At 40.8% G+C, this 23,847-nt stretch overlaps 1 protein-coding gene across 3 annotated transcripts in view; it reads right to left on the reverse strand.

The window, feature by feature from the left end:
- kif1b (kinesin family member 1B) overlaps positions 1 to 23,847 on the reverse strand; it is a 62,116-nt gene that overhangs the window by 35,176 nt on the left and 3,093 nt on the right. For all 3 annotated transcript variants that reach the window (XM_078254768.1, XM_078254766.1, XM_078254767.1), the window contains exons 3-12: positions 5,803 to 5,879; positions 5,462 to 5,641; positions 4,586 to 4,654; positions 3,463 to 3,641; positions 2,474 to 2,585; positions 1,689 to 1,766; positions 1,528 to 1,593; positions 919 to 994; positions 325 to 403; positions 79 to 221 (exon numbers count right to left, since the gene is read on the reverse strand). In XM_078254768.1, the coding sequence (XP_078110894.1) occupies positions 79 to 221; positions 325 to 403; positions 919 to 994; positions 1,528 to 1,593; positions 1,689 to 1,766; positions 2,474 to 2,585; positions 3,463 to 3,641; positions 4,586 to 4,654; positions 5,462 to 5,641; positions 5,803 to 5,879 (1,059 nt within the window). The remainder of the gene's footprint in view (positions 1 to 78; positions 222 to 324; positions 404 to 918; positions 995 to 1,527; positions 1,594 to 1,688; positions 1,767 to 2,473; positions 2,586 to 3,462; positions 3,642 to 4,585; positions 4,655 to 5,461; positions 5,642 to 5,802; positions 5,880 to 23,847) is intronic.

Raw genomic sequence — 23,847 nt, forward strand, 5'->3', positions numbered from 1 at the left:
GCGTGTGGTGGACCCTGAGAGAGAAGGTAGAAGCTGTGCCACTGCAGATAGCACCTGCTGTGATAGAATCAAACTCACTGTCTAGGATGTCTCCCAGGCCCTGGGCATGGAGCAGTTCCTTCAGTCGAGCCACTTCATCCTTCAGGTCACGCACCAGCTTATTGTTGGGATCCTCATTGATGACAGCATTGCATTTGATGTTCTTAGCTCGATCAGCATAGCTAAAAATCACAATAGTGATAAATGTTATTCATAGTTAAGGATTAACAATTAACTGGAATTATTTTTGGAAATTATTATCTATGTCCTGGATGGAAACCTTACCGGAGCGTGCTGAGAGTTTCATCATAGTTGATGTCTGCAGGACTGAGGGCAGCTACCATGGCTGTTCTTGAGTTTCCACCTGACAACAAAAGACCAGCAAAGAGCTAAATTATATGATAATGTGGGTAAAAGGCCTTTTTTTTTTTTTTTTTTTTAAAACACAAGATAGATTAGTATTATATTTATTTCAACAAGACGTCCACTGCACTTTACAGTACAAATGCTCAGCACATAAGAAAACAGTACTTATTCCACTAATATAAGACTTCAGTATCATTAGACTAAACTGCATGTGTGCTAAGATCAAAGATACACCGTGCACCTCTCCTCTGTACATATCTAAAGAGGAGATGTGCATGCTTGTCTAGTTAGGTTGAAATACAGTCTGCTGACAGTGTTCTTCTTAAATTGGCAGAGAGTAATGTACACTAGCTCCAGTCATTTTTTTGTATGCCCACTTCATCTTACAGGATACAGATGGTTCAATTTGTCTTGCTGTCCAGGAATAAGGATTTTGCTACACAGTTTATAGACATTAATTCCACCACATTCCAGCGGTAAAGGATATTTAGCAGGTGATCTTAATGTTCATACCGAGGTTCTCCCTCAGCAGCCATGTCAGAACAGAGTCTCTGTACGGGATGAAGTCAGTCTTCTTCTTCTTCTTGCTCTGCAGTAAACAAACATTAAGTTGGCAGGCAGAAAGAAAACTGACAATGATGTAAGACTGTTTTAACACTAAAATTAGGGATGGCAGTTGAGACTGAACAATATTATGATGTACCACGACAAAACACCTTATATGTAATGGACAAGAGTTATTTTAAAATGAGTAGAGGGCTGACTTGATTAGCTTTTGCTCTGGTGCAAGGATTGTGGATTTTACTGTCCGTGGTGTCTAAAAGTACAACACTGTGCTACACAGTACAACTTCAAAATTGCAAATGACAAAAGGCTGTCAAATCTGCCTCATGGGAGGAATCGGAGGTTAGTCTTTGAGCTGTCAAAGGGTTTACCTTGATAGTACAGTTATCCTGTGTGGGCAAGCATTACAAGGACAAGACAAGAGAAAATATAAGGGCAGATATTACAGCATGCCAGGCTACAAACATTATTTCCATGAGAGGTCAAGTTGTAGAGGGTAAGAGCAAAGGATGAAAAGGAGAAGGAGAGAAAATACATAAATAAACAGAAAACACATACCACTTCAGCCAAGGCAGAGATAACCTTTCCTAATGTGGTGAGAGATTTGTTGATGTTTGCTCCCTCCTGCAACCATAGATGAAAAGAATATTATTAAAGAACCATCAGGGTAACACTAGTCAAATGTTTGCTAATGCTATCAGTGATAAAGGGTGTCTTACCTTTAGCCTAGTACCTTTAGCTCCAGTGGAATCTGCTCGTTCACTCCCTGCCAAGTCTACCAGACTAATTTTACTGACCTGAAGAGGAAGTAAATGTATTTAAGTTTATGAATAGTTTACATTAGAATGATAACAAACTGAAAGATTTGATAATGAGAAAGATAATGAGAATATTACTGAAACAATGACAGCACTGACAACCGAATGCTCGATGGTGTTTTAAGCCCCCACCGTCGACTTCAAGGCAGCGCTGCGACCGTCGACTTCAAGGCACCTAACCCTAACCCTAGTGCCTTCCATGCAGCGCTGCCTGGAAGACAACGTTGGGGGCTTAAAACACACAACCGAATACAAAGTTCATGAGGTTTTCAAAAATGTTCAAATAGTTAAAAAAAGGTGTAAACCATTCTAAACATTAGGACATTACTGTGTCAAGTGAGATGCAGCAAGGCAGTAAAATGTGATGTAGTAGCTAAATACAATGGGCATTGTGTCTACAATAACACAACGGTCTTTGTCTCTGCCACAGTTAGAGGAAATGCTAAAGTGCAAAACTAAAATGGTGGTCACCACCGACTAAGAGGACCTTATTACATAGACATATAAGCCCAGATCAAAAGAAGCAAACTAAATAAATGGGCTGTAAGTAAAAACCAGTATGAAGAAATGCACCACCAACAGCACGGGATCAGAATCACTTATAAGTTATAGACACGGTTAAGTGTGAATAGATAATGATCTAATCTGAGAATCAGTAGATTTCTGTCTTTCTAGTCTCCTCTGACCTTTTCTGTGGAGAGATCTGTTTCGCTGTCATGTTTCTTCTGTGTGAAGACGATGGTAAAAACAGCATGGGACCTGCTGCTGGTCTCATTCATGTTGGTGGCAGCCACAGTTCTGTAGGTGAGCACATACGACCATAGTTAGGAGATTTTTAAAAACCTATATGAATGTAACACATTTTCCTGAGCACAATAAATCACTTTTAAATTATTCAGTATTATTAATGCTAAATTCATGGTCTTGGCTATTACTGGAGCTATCATCACCGGGTTTTACGCCTATTAGGAGTGAATTGAGTCTAAGGGATTACTTTGAATGGTGGAGGTGAATTATAGTGTGTGGACACCAAACACAAATACACAAGGCACAGTCGGAGGGAGAGTCACAGGGGAGATACAGGCTTTTCACGCCATGTTCCAGAAATAAGCCCTCTGAGTCAGCACAGGAAGATTAAGGCAGAGTTCACTCCTCCCCACAGGAGCTCTCGTGACACGCACACATACGCACAGTAAAACGGACACGCACACATACGCACAGTAAAACGGACACACACACACACACACACACACACACACACACACACACACACACACACACACACACACACACACACACACACACACACACACACACACACACACACACACACACACACACACACACACACACACACACACACACACTTCAATAAGAAATACTCTGCATTTTAAGAAAGGTTCTTCCTATGAAGAATCTCAGTTATCCAGGTCAAGCTGGACTTCTGGTTCTGGTCTCCTGAATATAACTAGCTGTTCCTTGACCAACACTGATGATCAAGTAATAAAAATCCATGTGATCAGAACATTTCCTGATTCCAAATTATTATCTTGCTGCCAATTTTCAGCCTTAATTCATTAATTTATTTTTCTGAGGGACGTGGGTTATCACATCATCACAGCTATCACCCCCACTATCACAACCCCTCCTTCCCATGATCCCGGGCCCAGCTGACCTGGCCTTGTTGCCTGCATCCATAAGGTCAGCGATGTCTGTGTAGGAGGTGACAGCTAGCTTGGACAGGTCCTCCACGTAGGGACCCAGTAGCGGATGCTCTCGCACTCGTAAATTCCCTTTGTTCTTAGGGTTTAGCAAATCTCGCACCCGCTCACAGTAGATCTCCATGTAACTGACCTAGAAACAATTGCAAAGGTAACAGATTATCAGTTAAGATTCCGCAGTGCATAATATAGAAAAGTAACGCACGCAAATTCATCTGTTTTTCCAGTTTGAAAAAAAAGGTGTACAGTTTAACTTAGGGATGCCCCCCAAAAGTCAAATATTAGTAGGCAACCCCTCGGTCGACTGACAGTCTTCGAGTAGAGCAGTCATTTTTTTGTTTTTGTTTTTGTCAAAACACTGTGTGCAGTGTACTTCTGGAGACATTTCGGATCCCAGAAGTAGCTGTAGTAGTTGTCCCGTCCGCTCAGTGAAGATGTCAGCGATGGGTACAGGCAGCTGTGGAACCGGACCCAGTGTGAGTCTGAGTGAGATGGAAGCAGCTGCTGAAGGAAGAGAGGTCTTGCCCGGTCAGCCTCTGAGATAGTTACTTTCTTTTCTAATTGGTAAATTAACAGCTCACAGCAACTTAATACAATAGATTCTCTGGATTTTGTTTGATATTATTGTTGTCAAAAATGTTGTTATTGAGTTGCCTGCTCTTAAAAAATCTAGCAGTTCAATAAAGCGTTGCTTGATACTCATATTTTATATATATATATATATATATATATATATATATATATATATATATATATATATATATATATATATATATATATATATATATATATATATATATATATAAAAACTCATACTCGAATACTCATATTGAACAGCCAAATCTGATTCAACTGACAAAATTTGGGCACAGCCCTAATTTGACTAAATAATCAGAAGGAATGTGCGGAGGAAACCCAGCATCTTTGAAGGTTCAGCCAATATGTGATTGATGTCTGACTATTACCAAATATACTGTTAGAAGGCTAGGAATGGTTCATTAAAGACAAGCCAACACAATAGTCAGAGGCAGGGGCTGAGAAGAAGGATTACAAGTGGTGAAGCAGTCTGAGACTCACCTCTACTGAGTAGGCAAGCTCCTCCTTGTTGCTCTCCTCATTGATTTTCTCAAATAGATCTTCACAGAGCTGAGAGGCAGAGAAAGACGATGTTTAGTGCAAATTAACAGCATGTGGGGAGGTGAGAGAGATTTGTGAATCAATAGATAAACAAAACAATATATTATTTATATATATATATTTATATATATATATATATATATATGCAGTGTACTTCTGGGGACACTTCGATTCCCATAACACTAGACATATATATCAAATCATTTAGCAAACAAACAACAGATCATAAAATCTAGACAGCATCTGCAGATGAGACTTAACACTTAATGACTATTATTATTATTACTAAATTATTAGTTTAATTAGTAAAACACAGTACGAATGCCAGAAAGAATCAAAAGTTGGAAACAACATTGTAAGAAATATCTGACAAGGGATGTTAATAGTGCATCTTGGGTTATAATCTGGCCCATGTCCCTCTCTCACAGTTTTCCTAAGGCAGTACAAGGGGAAGCGAGGACTCAAAACAGCTGGCTGACAGTTTAAAATGGTCAACTGATATACAGTACATGAGGATAAGGATATTAAGCAGGCAAACATTTGCAGAGAAAAAGTGCAATCTCATTACGAGAAATTTAAAGGTAAAGTTGCAGTCTGAACATTTCAGAGGTGGATTTGGTTTGGAAGTATGACAGGAGTGAATAACTGAAGAACTGGTAAAAACTGTTCTTGTCTTATAAAAAGTGACCAAGACTGAATCAGAGGTTGTGTTAAACATTCAGTGATCTATGTATGGTTGTATAAGACATTACTTAAAATACAGTGAGCAAAGTCTGTTAATCTTTGCTAGTTAGAAAGATGCATTGTAGAACAAACCATGGGAATGATTCCTTCCTGCCCCTCCTCTTGCTTGCCCATCATGGTGTAGGATTTGCCTGCTCCTGTCTGGCCATAAGCAAAGATGCAGACGTTGTAGCCCTCAAATGCATGCGCCAGCATTTCCTTGCCAATATCATTGTACACAAGGTTCTGTGATGCAAAGCTGGGGTCTTCTGGCTGTAGGAAAGAGAGAGGACAGAGAGAACTTAAAATGTATAAACGTTTAATATTAAACTTTTGGTGTTTTAAATTGACATTGATGTATAATTATATTTAGATTTTCCCTTGTTATTGGTCAATATACTGGACTATGTAACAGAAATAAATTTCGAACTCACCGTAGTATGTGACCAGTAGGAGTAATCAAAACTGAAGGTCTTTGCTGGTTCCTTTGGGGCTTTGGGGTTGAGAATAGCTGTGTGGTGGTGGTGGTGGGGGAGGGGGGGGAGAACAAAATTAGTAATGTGGTTGATTTTTCTAGTTCTAGTTTAGAGTATCAAATCAAATAGTTTAGGTTTGTTTTCTGTTACGGCACATTCGCTTTCTTTGCTTGCCAACTCGCTTTATCTCACTCTTGGACTAGTTAGGGGGGTTGTTGCTTAAACATCAACATCTAACTAAACACCCATCCCTCATTTAAAGAGAATATTCAAGTTTCTTCTGATCTTCTCAAAAAATGTACATTTCAGTTTCACAAAAAACTCTCTAAATGTACCCGATTAACATACTATATATTTTTAATCCTGGTTGTCAAATAGTGGATCTCTAAAGATCCTTTTCTTCAATCAGAGAATGAACAGTGATATATTTGGAACTAAAAGTCACATGAACCAGTGACGAATTATGAGCCATTGGCTTTTTTGAGAACAACTGTTGTGTCAACCTTTACCAAACATGCCATCTTTAATTGGTGTCTGAATTCATCGTATGCAAACAATACAAAGTTTAAATAAAAACATGTAGTCTACTCTCACTATACCACCTTCACCTATATCTGCAAAAGGCAAGATGACACAATATTTCTGCACTACCCAGCCATTCCCTATAGTCTACACACAGGCATTTCTTAATGAACAAGAATCTGCTGCCATGCCTGGCATGTCACCCCTCTCAACCATGCTTGTGGGTACCCCTGGGACTAGTGTTCAAGCTTTCCACACTCTGCACTAGATATGTGACAGAAAGAGAGAGGAGGAGATTAAGAAATGGGGGAAATGACTAGGATGTTTGTAGATATCCATACCCCAGTTGTTCTACAAATCCCCCGCTTAAACAAAATGCATTTTTATTGACTAAAGCTGCCTTGCATTAGGGGCCAGTCCAGAGAGTTCGCTCAGGCTATACAGACAAACACATACCTCCACCGCCTGTACAGAGGGGGGAGGTGAAGAGAAGGGAGCGACAAAGAGGCTTGTGAAAAAAGGGTTTGAGGGACTAACTGGTGTGCTAAGGGCCTAGCAACAATTCAAACGGACAACAGAAACAGAAACAAAAGGCAGTGTGAAAGGAAAAACTGTGAACCTGCATCTCAGTAAGAACAATATATACTATGCGTTTTCACTATGTCCAAGCAAATCTGCAGTGTGGATAACAAAGTAGTATTTGTTTAATGCAAATTCTGCGCTTTGCTAATAGGCTAATTAAAGCCAGGTCTGGCTCCTCAACATGAGGGTGCTTGAGAGGCTTTTGCATCAAGATGTCTCAGGCAGAGTGCATAATGTGTTCAGAGGATTTCAGCACACTTATTAATAATGCAGGAGATGTGGAGAGACACGAATTGGATATCACCCTCCACAGGTCACATGCTGACAGAAAAGCACAGTGTGTCCTTAGAAACCAGAACACTAACTGACTCATGCTAAATATATGAGGATTATAGCAGCTGCCATTGCACTGAAACCCAGGTAGCTACAACCTAGCACAGGTAAAATCAATCTTCAAACAGGTTACGGTGTACAGGTGGAGTAGCAGCTTCCATATTGGGCACTGGAAGAGGATACAGCAAGACAGGTGGCTAAATAAAGCCCAATTTCACCTTTGCCCTGCCTCCAATGGGAAATTGGAGCCAGGGCATGAAGAAATGAAGGGGTATTTAAGTTACCAGGCAGTGCCCCTATTGCCCTTTCCTGGAACAATCTACAGTGGCTATTAATGAAGAGACAGTCTAATTCAGAGTCATTCAGTGTCAGCCAAATTCAATGTTAACTCAGCATCAAAAACAGAAAGATGATGAGACAGAGCCATGTGTGGGGCGTTTAGACAGTGGGATGCCCATGACAAGCCAGTGGACTGACGGTGATAATCTGGCTTTACTGGGATTCACAGCCGTGTTCTAGCAAGACAAGAAATGATATGAGCTTTCTAATCTCAGAGTCTGTCAACTTTCCTGGTTCGGTCATGGGCTCTCATCAGAGACCAGGACGGAAAAATGTACCTAAGCACAGCAATGCTAAATGGTTGCAAATAGAGCTGGGCGATATGGAAAAAAAAAAAAAAATCAAATATCACAATATTTTTGACCAAATACATCAATATTGATATTGCGGCGATATTGTAGGGTTGACTATTGGTGCTTTCACAAAATGTTTACACAATGAGATTTTTTATAAATAATCATCAATAACTTGGATATAATGACTAAGTGGGCAAAGGCAAATAATAGAACATTCTGGTAAGTCTGGTAAGTTGAGAAATTACATTATTTTACTGTAATGTAGCCTTTAAAACCAGGAAAAGACAACACTTGCGATATCCAAAATTTAAGACGATATCTTATCCAACCTCATATCGATATAATATTGATATATTGCCCAGCCCTAGATGCAGCTAGTGGGAGACTGCTCAACTTCTAAAAGATGAATCATGCTCACGACGTGGCATGAATGTCTCATTCGACTGCCCACTCTATTGCTCTCAGAAAAGATAGCCGCTTCACCCATGTGGCTCTGTCAGTGCGTCAAAAGAGTGAGTCTCTCATGAGTCTATAAATGTGTATTGAAGGCAAGGATGCAGTAAGGGATGGGGCTGGCAATGGTTACATGTGTGTGCAGTCTAATTTCATTATTACGTGTACTAGAGGATGCCGCATTGCCTCTCAAGGTATATTCAACTATTGTGTCATCACACATCTGTCAAACTGTTGCATTTAAATGACGGAGTCATGAATGGCAGGAATGAGGTGAATTGTATCCCTGCCATCTGAGATGGAGTAAATCAGACAGGACAGGAGTGCCCCATATCTTCCAGCATGACTCACCTCAGTTAACTTCACTTTATACACTTATGCACCTGTACATCAAACTTACAAGCAGGATCTATGTGAGTACTGATGCATGGATAGTAATAATCACAAATTAAGATGTCAATGAGGAATTCCTCTGTGTTCCATTTATAGTAGATGTTCCCACCAGAGTTATTTTCTGGACTTAAAATGGCAGACGCATTCTGCTGCCTAATAAACGTCACCACTCTGTCTCTCAACCATGGCAACAGGTATAAGAGATTCTGGTTGCCATAACAACCTCAACTTGGCACAGAAGGGGAGGATGCGGCACATTGCGTTTTGTTTTCTCTCATCTCAAGCATTCCCTATTACTGCTCTGAAGAAACTATATAGAACTTTATTTATCAAACTGATTTCAGGATTCTAATCCTTTAAAAAGATCCTGAGACATGCAAAAGGGATAGTGTGAAAAGCTTTAGGATTTTCTAACTAAGACATTAAGCTACTTACCATGTCAGACTCCAGAAGCAATACCAGAAACAACTTTTACCACACAAAAACATTTTAAATACTTTGTTAATGGAACACAATATTTAAAAATATTGTTGTGAAGTACAAAAGACAAACATTTTATCATTTAAAAGGCACTACTCTTGGTGACACAGAAGGTATGCACTGAGCTGAAGGTCATCAGGCAGAAATTCAACATTATCAGTAAAAAGAGCAACATAAAAGGACAATTTTATCATTCCCGTGTCATCATCAGTTCATCAAACAACACCAAACTTCAATTACATAAAGGAGTGACATGCAAATCTGTGTGGGAGACTATGTAGGAGGCACAATTCTCACAAGATAGAGAAATTCAGTCAGAACCCTATGTACAGTGAGCAGACACAAGCTACTGGGTGGCATACAAGGGCAAATGTTTATTTGTCCAAAATGCCACAGTGCTGCATTTTCAGTTCCTGTTCGGCAGAATATAGGACTGATGTGATGCTGGCACTCCACAGGAGCTTTCCATTTCAAGGCAGGGTGGATACCAGTTAACTAACCACATCCTGCTATCTAAAGAACATCACTCAGCTGGTTGTAGCTGGCAGACATTTTGTGATCCAGTGTTCAACATGGGGCCTATAATCCAGTCATAACAGCAGAGATACCTCTCAGTAATTAGGTTATTAGGAAGTCTCTGAGCACCAGATGGGGACTAAGAGCTAGCCCCATTCACCTGAGAATAGCAGACAAGCAGGGGTCTAAAATGGCTGAACATATCTGCCTCTCCCTTCCAGTAACCCTCTAACGACCTGCTAGCTGTTAGTTCAAGCTAAACGATACCTGTCAGTGACCACAGGAAGGTGATTAGGGCATTAAATAAATGCATGTGTAAAATATAAAAAGGAAAGGAAATGGGTGAGTTGAGAACCCAGGCATTCAGAGAAATAATATCTGTGCAGAATTGTAATTACAATGTGTGCTTCTTTCAGCAAGACTGAGGAATTTTAATAGCATCCCTGGGGTCTGTGTGCATATGGCCAGCAGTATGATGTAACTGTTCACTTCTGAAGAATATGATTTAATCTAACTATAAATCGGGGAATCTCTCTATTCACCTTTAATTCCACCCCTCTCTCTCAAGCTACGTTTACATTGCTACATTTTGTTTTATAAACAAAAAATCTTTTGCCATGTTTACACCTCGCATTCACACTGCTCTGGCGTTTCAGAGCCCCTAAACCGGAGAAATTTGAAAACACTTCTGACCCCGTTTTGGTTTGGAATCGCCATGGTTGTGTTGCAGTCTCAACGGCCGCAAACGGAGACCTGTGGCAACACCAACACTGATGCCAACATTTTGACGCCTGATTGGGTCATGATGTCTTGTTCTCCGAGACTAAGCTACTAACATTACCACGGCAACTACCAGCACAGGGCCTACATGCTGCCTCCCGTTTATGCCCAGTATGCAAGAATGTTGATAAGATATGCGGTTTGGGCGCGTTGGTTTAAACGGAGATGACTTCTTCTACTGGAGCTATAAACACTTGTGTGCACCGAGATCGCTTTTGGCTCAAAACTCCGCTTAAAAACCAAAACGTAGCAATGTAAATGTAGCCTGTAAAACACACACACACACACACACACACACACACACACACACACACACACACACACACACACACACACACACACACACACACACACACACACACACACACACACACACACACACACACACACACACACACACACACACACACAATCCAGAAAACTGCACATTAGCATGATGCTTTGATGAATGTAAACAGTAAGAGTCAGTGAGTTAGCTGGGGTTACAATTTGAGCCCCGTTTTTCTTTTTTTATTAGCCTATATATGTTTACATTTTGGCAACATGAAAACATTAAAAGTATGCCGAATTAGCTATTAGCATTTCCTGTTTGCAATGTACTCAAGGATGTACAGACAACTATCATTGGATTACTTTGATACTGATGAAAACTTAAAAACATGATGACTCTTAAGTTGTGGAAAATAAGGAACGTCTTTTATTTTTTAATTTCTAAGTATGATCCCCCACCAAGAGACCTCTGAGCTGTAGGTAAAAAGAGAGAAACAGTATCTCTGAATGGAGTTCATTAAGTTCTGCCACTCTAAAAATGACTACCACTTGAATGCACTTAGATTAGGGCTAAAATAACTAATGATTATTTTCAGTGTTATTCTTTTTCGGTTGAACGATTAATAAAACCTCCGACAGGTCACCAAGGCACATTTGGCCATCTTGTTCCTCTTGTATGGGAAAGCATCACAGGTAGTGATCACAGTTACTCGTGGGAGGATACATTGCAAGAGTTCCACATGCCAGACAAATGTGTGGTGTTGTATGGGAAATATACAGGACTGTATGTATGTTGGCTAACCTGTGGTGTGCCCCGTCCTATCACCACGTCAGTAGAAATATCAATACCATAACAGCTCTTATGCTGTGTATCTCCATACAACATTACAAACGCACACCTGGGTCACCGTTTATGCATGAATGGTGATGCAAAGCAGCTGTTGACATGAGACTATGGCTTGAGCAGTGCCACAGTAACACTAATATGGTTGTTTACTTTTATATAAGACTGGATGGGGCCACAGAAATGCTCTGTATGTTGTATCCAGTGTCTTTGGAAGAGAGTGTGTGATGGCTTGGTTGCCAGGGCTGCAGCACAGGTGACAGAGTTGTTACTGGATGCAGCTCAAAGCTGAGGGCTAAAAGTAGTGTCTGAGCATTGCTGTGCTCATTTGACAAACAGCTGAGCTTGTCGCAGCCACAACACAGGACGTACAACATCTCCAAAACAGAAACAAACGTGGTATCTTGATTACCCCCTTTAGATACAGTGCATTTTTACGTCTGGTCAGGGAGATGCCTTGTGGCCTTTAATTAAAAGATATCTATACAGCAATTCAATACTCCTCTGTAGAGTACTCCTGCCAAAAAAACCTGGAACCTTTCAGGCAGGCAGATCAGGTTTGTCTAACCAGGAGACCTAACCCTTCACACCAGAATCCACATCACCTCCATTAATTCAAACAAACAACTTTATATTAATTATTAGAGCATGCAATGCCATTTCATTAGATAAGCCACTATATCAGAGTAATAGGTGTAACAGTAAAGGAAGGCACTCAGTTCCTACTAACAAAATCCACCGTTTCTACTCAGAAGGCTGATCACGTCATTTTTCTCTGCCGACTGGGAGAGAGGAGAGGGAGAAAAAAGCACAGGAAGACACCAGAACAATGCATTGAATGCAGGGTATTGCAACTGACAACAGAGCCTGCAAAACACATTAGGTAATCTGTTATGACAAGGCTTTATGTGCCCAGTCCCAACTATCACAATGACCCTTTTCACATCGCCTTAATTCCCCACCCCCCCATCCATGTGTTTGCCACATTTAGAAAAAAGAAACTTTCAATATTTTCGTTGGAAGTGACTGAAGTTAGCTAAATGTAAACTGCACATTAAAAGCAAACAGACTGCATTGAAAACTTATTATATTTTAATATTGTTGTAAAAAATAATATAACAAACAACCTTAGACATATCTGAATAACTGTCAGTAACTGTGTTTACATGCACCCAAGAAACCAGGTTATTTGATGAAATCTGATTTGGTCAGGAAACCAGCGTTTACATGCACTGCAATAAAAAAAGCCCACTTTTAAAATGCAGATGGTCAGCAACCTTCCTTTTTTTCCAGATGATTTAGAGTAACAGAGCAGTGAAAAGACAAATAATGTTGTGTTGTGGCAGTTGTGGGTCATTTACTCTTATTATGCACATATATCTGTTAACAGGAGTTCTCTCCATTTCTTACCCCAAATAAGAAAACTGGGTTTGTCTGTTTTTTGCTTTATTAGCATTTAGGAAAATATCAGCAATCTTAATAGTGCATGTAAACACACAAATGAGTTTAGTCTCATAACCAGAATCTCTGAGGTTTGTTCAGACATTTTTCTCTGAAGTGTTGCTTACTTTTTACCATCTCCGTGCCAAAAAGTCCAAAAAAAGTAATACATTAAAATGGTTCAAGGTGGGGTTGCCTGTCTAGCTAGAAAGCAGTGGGAAAGGGTGCAGTCCTGGCCTATGTGCCAGCTGTTCTAGTTCTGACTACTGTCTATTTATACAGCAGCAGATGGCAGCTAGTGCTTCACATGCCGACAGACTGTCAGCGACAGGAAGGAATGGACAGATTTTCAGCCACCCAACCTTTCCGCCAAACTCATAGCCAAACCATACATTGCTCCCAGCCCACAGACACTGATAGCTAGCTACGGCTGTGAGTACCTTTTGATATTAGCAGCTCACGCAGACTCACTGAGTCCAGGATAACAGAGACTAAAGAGAAGCTTCTAGAAGCCACCGGACAGAGAAAACATGCTAAGCCAGCAGGACTCCATTCAGAAGCTAAACAAACACAGAACTACGACAAAGAGAGCGGGATATCAGGACAGCCTCTCAGGTTAAACCCACAAGGCACACAGAACTGGTATGAAATCAGAGCCGAAGTAACAGTAAACATCTAAATTACATGCCAAATGCCTGGTGTCTCTAACCAAAGTCTGGACACATCCCCCAACTTGTGTAATGAACATTGTTGTTTGCACCTCAATGTTAACATTAACAAAATGATATAGGATCCTTAATCAGAGGTTTTAGCTGGATCAGGTCCAAGAAGGATATTCTCCTTTTTACAGGTGCTGCCTCAAAAGGTCAGGGGTCTTTCCAAACACATCCTGTGTCATGGAAAGCTATAGTAATATCTCCACAGCTTTAGACATGTCTGCTATTTTCCAGTTTAAAAATGAGCACTTAATGTATTGACAATTTGCCTGTGTCAACTTTTTCACAATTCACTTTTAGGGAAGTGGGTCTGCATGTGCTGCATTATGAAACAAAAACTGAAACAGATTCAAGATAAAGCATTCCTTCCACAGTTTCTTATCTCTATTATAAATGTGGAACACATTTTTCTTTTCAGCTCAACTTTGGTTATCAACATTCAAGTAATAACAATAATGAATTAATAGTACTAACATAATTAAGATGCCATAAAATATCAGCTTACAATTGGAACAATGAAACTTCTTTGCCACGAGAGATGCTGATGCTATGACTTTAAAATGAGTGCCTCGTCCTAGAGAGCTTTCAAAATATTAGCCATTGCTGGATAAACTGTAATTATTAAATTGATAGAGAAATGAAAACCATGACAAAAAAAAAAAAAACATTATAAAAGGTAATTGGTTCATTCAAAACAGAATATTTGTTTTAAAGCGCCCAAATTATGCTCATTTTCAGGTTCATAAAATTGTATTTTGAGGTTGTACCAGAATAGGTTTACATGGTTTAATTTTCAAAAAACACCATATTTTTGTTGTACTGCATATTGCTACAGCTCCTCTTTTCACCCTGTGTGTTCAGGTCTCTATTTTAGCTACAGAGTGAGACCTCTCACTTCTGTACCATCTTTGTTGGGATTTGCACATGTGCAGTAGCTAGGTAAGGATCACATCAGCTAGCTAGCTGTTTCTCCAACTTCAGTCAGTACAAGGCAGGATTAGCCGGGAGACTTCTTCTAAATGAGGGCGCACTTCCAACTTTGCGTGGAATACCTGCAGAAAAGGGAAATGTAAGTAGTTCTTTTGTAGATTATGGTGAAGTTGTGTGTGTTGTAGCAGTGTTTTGCCATTGAGAACGAGGGGGCTAGCGCTAGCATGCTAGCGGTTAGCCCCCTCGTTTCGGCTAGTGATGTAGAAAACCCTGCAGATTTTGAACAGCTCACCCGGAGACTGAAGGCAGGTTACATTCAGAAACCCGTATCTCACTCAAAACAGCATGGATGTTTTCCCCCCCAAGTTTGTATGTGTGTGGAAGCACCATAAGACACAAAATAACACCCCAAATCCCAGAAAGTGATTTTTTTCATAATATGGGCACTTTAAACCCTGACTCATGTTTAAACAGCATCCCAGATATTTCTCAAAACAACATACAGCTCATCATATGATTCAGGCAGTGTGCAGAACACAGAGCAGACCAGGCTGTGCAGACAAGGGAAATACAGAGCCCCTTACATTCTCTGCTCACAACAGGCACCCATTTAACAGAGCAGTGACCTGGATTTCCTCAACTAGCCTCCACTCAGAGACTGAAGTCTCGCTTTAAATGCTCTCTGGCTTTATATAAGCAACATGAATACAACTTTGACACATCAATCTGTTAAACTCTCACATCTTTTTTTCCAAGGCCCAACTTTAAATTTAAAGTTGCATCATTTGTTTGTTCTGTGAAGCCAAAAAACATTGAGAATGAGCACTTAGAGGGAGTGTCATGTGACCTAATGGCGGACTAGTTGAGCAAAGGGTGAGCTCTGTATAGTGCACTTCTGTATTTATCCTTTTAAAAGATCCTGACCAGAGATATTGCTCAGCCAGGATGAGAAACATTCTGGATGCCGAAAATGTCAAAATCTAAAAAAAAGTTAGCGGCCAGTTAGTGGCCAGTGGAGATATTAAGCAGCATATGCTCCGTGGTCGGGAGACAAAGCAGGAAAATTACTCGCTAGATGCATAAAACAGAGGGAATCAGCTTCCACTATTTCTGCAGTTAGATTCGATTCTGGAGAGGTTTTTACAGCAACTGTAGATATTGACAAGATTTTTAAAGAATTTTACACTGATCTCTATAAGTTATTATTTACTTCTACTGATGAACTAATGTGTTCCTTCATAGAGCCACTAGGGCTTCCCAAACTAACAGAAGAGCAAAGAGAGCTCGGATTTGACTATAGAGGAAATTAAAGAGGTAATGAGGGCCCTGCCTGTGGGTAAACCCCAGGGCCTGATGGCTTCACAGCAGAATTTTTTAAGAGTTTTGCAACTGAACTGGCGTCAGGCGTCTCATTAATATTGCATGGTCTGTAGCTGATAGACAGTCCCCAATAGCTGTTATTTCCCTCGATGCCGAAAAGGTGTTTGATATGGTTGAAAGGGGCTATATGTTACAAATTGGACAAACTGGAAATATATGGGTTTGGCAGCATTTTTATAAAGTGGATTAAGGTGCTGTATAAGCACCCAGAGGCTGCGGTGCAAACTGACGGGTTAATTTCTGAATATTTTGCTCTTGGAACAAGACAGGGTTTACCTCTTTCTCCTTTGTTGTTATGTGTTAGCCAAAGAGCCTTCGGCAGAAGCCTTAAGGGGGGAGACTATCTTCTCATGTGTTATGGTAGGGGGTGTAGTGCACAAACTTGTGCTTTATGCGCATGTGATGTGTGATAAGGTCCAGGAATTTTGGACCGGACTACATGATAACCTATGTCGGATTGCAGAGACCCAGATTCCATTCAGCCCAAGATTATTAGTTCTGGGAGACGGGTCAATCCTAAACAGGATGTTCATGTTGCAAATTGTATGTTTTTACAAAAAACTGTTAAAAAAATAAAATTTGTGAGCACTAAGTGATGCCTCAAGCTAATGTCAGATGACTAACACCTTTTATCCAGCACTTTCTCTGTGGAGGAGGGAAATGACAGGAGAAACTGTGTCTGTGTGTGCATGTATTTATGTGTATGTGTGTATACTACTGATCTCTATTAGCTTCACTGTATTCAAACAGCAGCATGAGACAGCTCCATTTTGGAGCAACAGAGAATTCACATAGGCAACCAATTTGAAGGACAGACAGATTCCCATCTTATTAATTAAGGTTTTAAAATGAATATACTGCCAAGCCCCTGACTTCTTACTCATGAATAATACAAAGTGAACATCATGTGTACCACCAAGCTACCCGTGCCTCGACTGCAAAGCTCTCCAGTCGGCCTCTGAATTCAGCCCTCAGAATGTGGGAGGAAACCCAAGAGAGCGGTGTCGGGCAGGTCACAAAAACTAAAAAACACACTCACTCTCTTGAATGTGGGAAAGTCCAGCCATTTCACCTAACTTAGACAATGAACCAAAGAGTAGGTAAGAGGAGCAAGCCAAAAGTGCCATAACTTTAAAACAAACACACCATCCCCTGATTGCATCAGTAAGTCCGGGATGAATGATGATGGATGTGGGCTGCTGTGAGCACAATCTGATTTTCATAGCTAATGAGCATGACCTCCGTTAGAAAGTCAGATTCAATTGAATAAAGGATATAGGATCCTCATCTAAAAAGGAAATCAGGCAATATACAGCAACCCTTTTTACCATGTGCCTGGTGCAGGTTTACATCTCTCACCTTATGGCTCAACTACTTTCTTTATTTCCCCATTTTTTATTACCTTGTGCACACGCTGCTGTAAAACTGATACACATATTGGGATTTGGCTGAACTGCATATCACCAGACTAATTCAGCATTATGTTGTTCCACCTTGTCCTGTGAGGTCAGGTAATATCACTGACATTAATGGATGTGTCTGGATGCCAGCAGCCAATCGAAGCAGAGCCCCCTAGGAAAACACCTCCCTATGAGCATAAATATGTTGGAACAATATCTTTTTGTTTTTCTGAAGGGTTCTATGTTGAGAACAAATATCACCCGAACAACATATTTAACGTATTATGTATTATCACGAGTAACTTTCTGCATTTCTGGTCATCTGCTATTAAGACTGATTTGCCCTCCATGTGCTTCTAGTTACATTTGCCTCTAGAAGCACTGTAAATTTACTAAATTATCTGATGCTATTGGTGGAAAAATAATGAGATGAAAATGCCAGACATTTCTTGCAGCATAGGCACAAACTACAAGACAATGACAATACATTGACGGATGAAAATATGATAGAATTGCCTTTTCTTTAGTTTTAGCTCAACTGCATGAATACTGTTTCTTAACCTCCACCAATATGAATGAAATCAGCATCACCATCTGTCTAGCTGGGCAACTGTATGTGATTGCTGCCTCACGCTGTCTTACACGTGAATAGTGCTCGTGCACGACTTTCACTGTCTCTGCTGCTATGGCTGCGTTTACATCACCCCTCCCCCGCCTCGAGTCAGCTCCCGTCCCATCCTCCCCTCTGATATCCCATTGCCTCACATTTTCTGCAAAAAGCTCCCACGGTTTCCACTCAACCCCATCACAGGCTGGAATGGAAAGGGGGCTAAAAAACAATGAGGTAAATTAAGTGAAAAAAGTGATTTATGTAAGGTGAGTACTGACCGACTAGGGCACATTCATCACTGTAGGGAGTATGCTATGTTAGATCCTTTACAAAGAAACCAATTGGGCCAAAGATCTGAGAGAAGATCACTTTATTCTATATAAGCATATAATGTGACAAACCAAATCTCATGAGATTCAGTGATCCTCCAGATATACTGCTTTTCATCACTAACAATACCTTTCGTTTAAAGACATATACAGCTGATCCTAAGGACCTATGATGTTTACAGGTGAAAAATGCCAACAAATTCACCAGTTATACAGCCTCAGGGTGACAAGTTTGTCTTTATGAAGTTTAGATGTTTTGATAGCTGCAAAAAAGTATGTTTCTATTGATTTTAAGTCCCTAATTTGAGATAAATACAACACTCTTAACACATAACAGCTTTTGCAGTGTGACAAGTAAAATCACTGCAGCACTAAAGCAAAGAGGTGTCAAGACTCCTATGTTTAAATATGGGCACAAGCTGAAAACTAAAGCAAAAAAGTAGTTTAGTAGGTCGTGAAGAGTCAACATAAGTTGTGGAGTGAAACCCACAAGTATCTGCTCCAAAGCTGAAACCACAATTTAGTGAGAGAAAGAATCTTTCACTTCCCCCTTCTGACCTCTGCAACATTAAGGACATTCCAACATTCATCCTATCCCTTAATATGCAATGCCACGTTGTGGTTTCTCATTCATTTCAAAACACTTATTAATGAAAAAGGATTCAATACCATGGTAAAGGCCAACATGGCTCTGTGCCATATTTAAGGTTGCCATTTAATTAGTTATGACGAAATTTGATTTTACAGCTCAATACAGATAAAACCAATGAGCTGATTGCATGGACAGAAATTCACCAACTGTAAATCTTAATGCAGACTTCATGCAGGTCTCATTTTCAGAGTGGAAGAAAAACTCTGATAAGAGGATCTACAGTAGTCATCATAAAAAACCTGACATTCCATCCAGACACACACCTTGACCAAGACAGTCTACATGAACCCTTATTCAAACCTAACTGTATACAATTCACTTTCAATAACTGCCAAACCTCAGCATCACAACAACTTTCAATACTGAGACCCAATCTCAGATAGCTGCCTGGGGGTATCAGGGCAGAAATAAAAGGCAGAACGTCATGAGCCAAAGTAAACTAGAGCATATGATGTTATGAAAAACAAAAATAGATAAAGTGAGAGGCTTTTATTCATTCATTCATTCATTCATTCATTCATTCAAGATGTTTTTGTAACAGAAGAAAAAGGTTGCCGTTGCCTTGACTACCCAGCATAGAAGACAACCACAGAGGATATGACAGTGATTGGTGCGTGAGATACAATTCCTCCCACTCTGACTCTGAAGATTATTGTGTCTTCTTGATTATTGTTATGAAAAAGTATCACAGAACTTCCGCATGCACTCAATATCAATCAGAGGTTAAAGACCAAATAATTTAAAATGTGTAAAAAAACAGAACAAAAATTGCCAGTGTATGTCACTTTCTGTTGCCGGTAGGTGTTACAGCAGCTGTTAAAAGTAGGTGTACTGAAAACTGGCTGAGCTGCACAACATTCCACGCATTTGCGCCTCTGGCCTAAAAGTCCTGTGACACAGCATGAGCGGATCACAGACACAGACATCTGGCTGTCCTCCCTCCTCATTAGGAGGTCAGTCTGCAATGTGTAAGTAGTGCATGTGGGCAAATGTGTGTCGTTCCAAAACAATCTTAGCATGAGGCAATGAGGAATGTAACACCCTGAGTGGGTGTGTGTAGGCTGGTGTACTGTATACAGGTCAACGGGATTACGTCAGCAGGGCGTGGCGACCTGAAGCAAACCTGCGGATTACTGGTCCTAATCAGGTCAATCGGCGCTGTCTGCAAAAGGGTTCATCAGCAGGATGACCATCCCTCAACCAAACACATGCTGCCCATCTTACTCCCCACTTGTCCCGCCAGCTCTCTCTCAATGACCACGATTCATTCATATGATATGGGCTCATTTTCATTTCTGCTGTGGTGATAGCCTTCTCTTATGCGTAACTGACACTAGAGCTGAGCTAATTCCTCCCTGTAGGGTTTTTGTAAGGTCACCATCCACTTAGCACATACTGAGAGGACACTCAGCAAAATTGTATCTGAAAAGTGAAGGTTTAATTGATACGGTGACCTTCTGTTTGTTCTATCAATGTGTCAATTAGTTTACTTTTAGCTTCAGAGATGATATTGTGTAACATCCATTCGGCTCATGTAAACGTTGACTAGGCTTGATCTTTTGATAAAGGCATTTATCTTCCATAATGTGAAAAAATTGATCATGTGGGAATCTGAACGCAGGTTTGTTACACTAAAGTCAATGTAATGGAACATATCAGAGGATCTGTTTCTCTTTTGAGGGTAACCAGGTGGTATGTGACTCATAAGCATACAACGTATCATTTCGAGTAAAAAAAACGAAACAGAAAATCCCAAAAAAGTCAAAGGTACAAGACTGTGTACATATCGTCATCTCAGAGCGAAGGAACTACTCATCCCATAAACCACCGCGCACCACTGAACAAAGGAAGCTAACGTTAGTTTAGCTAACAGCTAATTTGGCTAACCTCTAGCTGAGACAGCATGTAATAACTTTAAAAGACCCTCAAAATAAAACCTGAAAATAACCGTTAACATATATAACGGCTGTTACGTCAGCTGTAGACGGCTTTACCCAGTGTTAAGTTTGAGTTAACGTTATTTTAGACTGAATCAAGCTGTCAGCTAGCGGTTAGCCGAATTAGCTGTTAGCTAAACTAACGTTAGCTTCCCGGCAGAGGCTAACGTCAGAAGCGTGGAACAGATCGTGATTCGTGCAGTGTCGTAAATCCTCGTGACGGATCGTGCAGGCAGCACAGATCGGGTACTGACACCCCCCCCCTCCTCACCAGCATGAGTTCCACCAATCAGAGGCATCACTGTGGGATTGTGGGATTGTTCAGGATTGTGGGTAATGAAGTACTTATCCAAGACATCGCGAATAAAAGACATTTATCTCAAAACAAGGGTAGTGCCCCATGATTTGTGGTGTCTATATGAGCATATACAATCGCTGAGTCATGTCGGCATGCTGGTTTTAAGTCTACCATCGACGGTTACGATTTTATGGCTTATACTCCAATTTGTCAATGGAGAAATTGCATTGTATTTTTACTTCCGGAACCCGCTGTGGGCGGGACTGTTGAGCTCTATTGTTATGAAAAAGTATCACAGAACTTCCGCATGCACTCAATATCAATCAGAGGTTAAAGACCAAATAATTTAAAATGTGTAAAAAAACAGAACAAAAATTGCCAGTGTATGTCACTTTCTGTTGCCGGTAGGTGTTACAGCAGCTGTTAAAAGTAGGTGTACTGAAAACTGGCTGAGCTGCACAACATTCCACGCATTTGCGCCTCTGGCCTAAAAGTCCTGTGACACAGCATGAGCGGATCACAGACACAGACATCTGGCTGTCCTCCCTCCTCATTAGGAGGTCAGTCTGCAATGTGTAAGTAGTGCATGTGGGCAAATGTGTGTCGTTCCAAAACAATCTTAGCATGAGGCAATGAGGAATGTAACACCCTGAGTGGGTGTGTGTAGGCTGGTGTACTGTATACAGGTCAACGGGATTACGTCAGCAGGGCGTGGCGACCTGAAGCAAACCTGCGGATTACTGGTCCTAATCAGGTCAATCGGCGCTGTCTGCAAAAGGGTTCATCAGCAGGATGACCATCCCTCAACCAAACACATGCTGCCCATCTTACTCCCCACTTGTCCCGCCAGCTCTCTCCTCAATGACCACGATTCATTCATATGATATGGGCTCATTTTCATTTCTGCTGTGGTGATAGCCTTCTCTTATGCGTAACTGACACTAGAGCTGAGCTAATTCCTCCCTGTAGGGTTTTTGTAAGGTCACCATCCACTTAGCACATACTGAGAGGACACTCAGCAAAATTGTATCTGAAAAGTGAAGGTTTAATTGATACGGTGACCTTCTGTTTGTTCTATCAATGTGTCAATTAGTTTACTTTTAGCTTCAGAGATGATATTGTGTAACATCCATTCGGCTCATGTAAACGTTGACTAGGCTTGATCTTTTGATAAAGGCATTTATCTTCCATAATGTGAAAAATTGATCATGTGGGAATCTGAACGCAGGTTTGTTACACTAAAGTCAATGTAATGGAACATATCAGAGGATCTGTTTCTCTTTTGCAATGTGCGAGACCTGGTGACTATGTTTGGCCATACATTCATGAGAGGCTGCTCACCGGCTGGGAGAACATAACACATGGGTTACATAACAAGACAGAGACTGATGTGGAGAACACATCAGAGCCCCAATGAAGGAAGGCTTGGGTGTCCTGACGTTATTCAACATTTGGAGCACCATCAACACTAACTAATGCAACAGCACATCGCGTCACCCCTTAATAATTACATTAGCTCTGGTATGTTTAAGATCTTCTGCTGAAAGAGGCCTTTACTTGTTTCTAACCTGCCTGCAGAGGCCTCGGACACATTTCCTGCACACTGGATAATCAATTAGCTGCCCCTCTGCCTGCACCAATCCTTGACAACCCTCCATGGTGAAAGAAAGAAAGAGAGAAAGAGAGAGAGAGAGAGAGAGAGAGAGAGAGAGAGAGAGAGAGAGAGAAAGAGAAAGAGAAAGAGAAAGAGAGAGAGAGAGAGAGAGAGAATATCCTGCCCTTGCCCCCAAGCACTCTCTTTCTCTGTGCTGTTGACACAGACCGGCACAAATGCCCTTGAGTGAGTCACAACAATAAGGGGAGTGTCACAGCCTCGTCCACACATCTGCCAAACACCTACAAGCTGACCAAGCAACTCCATAAAACATACCATTACTGTGAGACAGCCCTCAGTCTCATTTAAATGTTAGCCATCCCAATAGACAACATAAAATAACAGAAATACATAGGTATCTGTTAGCTAGCACTATTGCACCGTTGATTCAGATTAAAGCCCTGTGTAATCAACTGTAATCATTTTTTTTTTTAATTATCAATCAAGTGTGACCGTCCATTAAAACATTGTGGAACCCTCGACCACCTCCCAAACAAACTGGGAATAGACTAAAAATTGTAAGTTGGCAGACTTTGGTAGACAGAAAGTTTGAGGAAATCCAGTGAACAACAACTACAGAAAGGTCCGATTTCCACACTGCATGTCAAATAATCTCAACTGCATGTATGAACCTGTGCATGTTTGAGCTGCTAGGTACTGTTCAACCTTTCAGCATCCTAATAAGACAGCATTCTCAGCATACCATCTGCAATGAAGTCCTGATGAAGGGAGAGTATGGCTGCCTGCCAGCCTCCCTTTCTGCTCTGCAATCTGGCCATGTGATAGGAGGTAGAGTAAGCAGTACTGCAGCCTCCTCCTCTCCCTTGCTCACACACTCACTAACCCCAA

This window comes from Sander vitreus, chromosome 7 (genome assembly GCF_031162955.1).
Source record: "Sander vitreus isolate 19-12246 chromosome 7, sanVit1, whole genome shotgun sequence".
NCBI classification, from domain to species: Eukaryota; Metazoa; Chordata; class Actinopteri; order Perciformes; family Percidae; genus Sander; species Sander vitreus.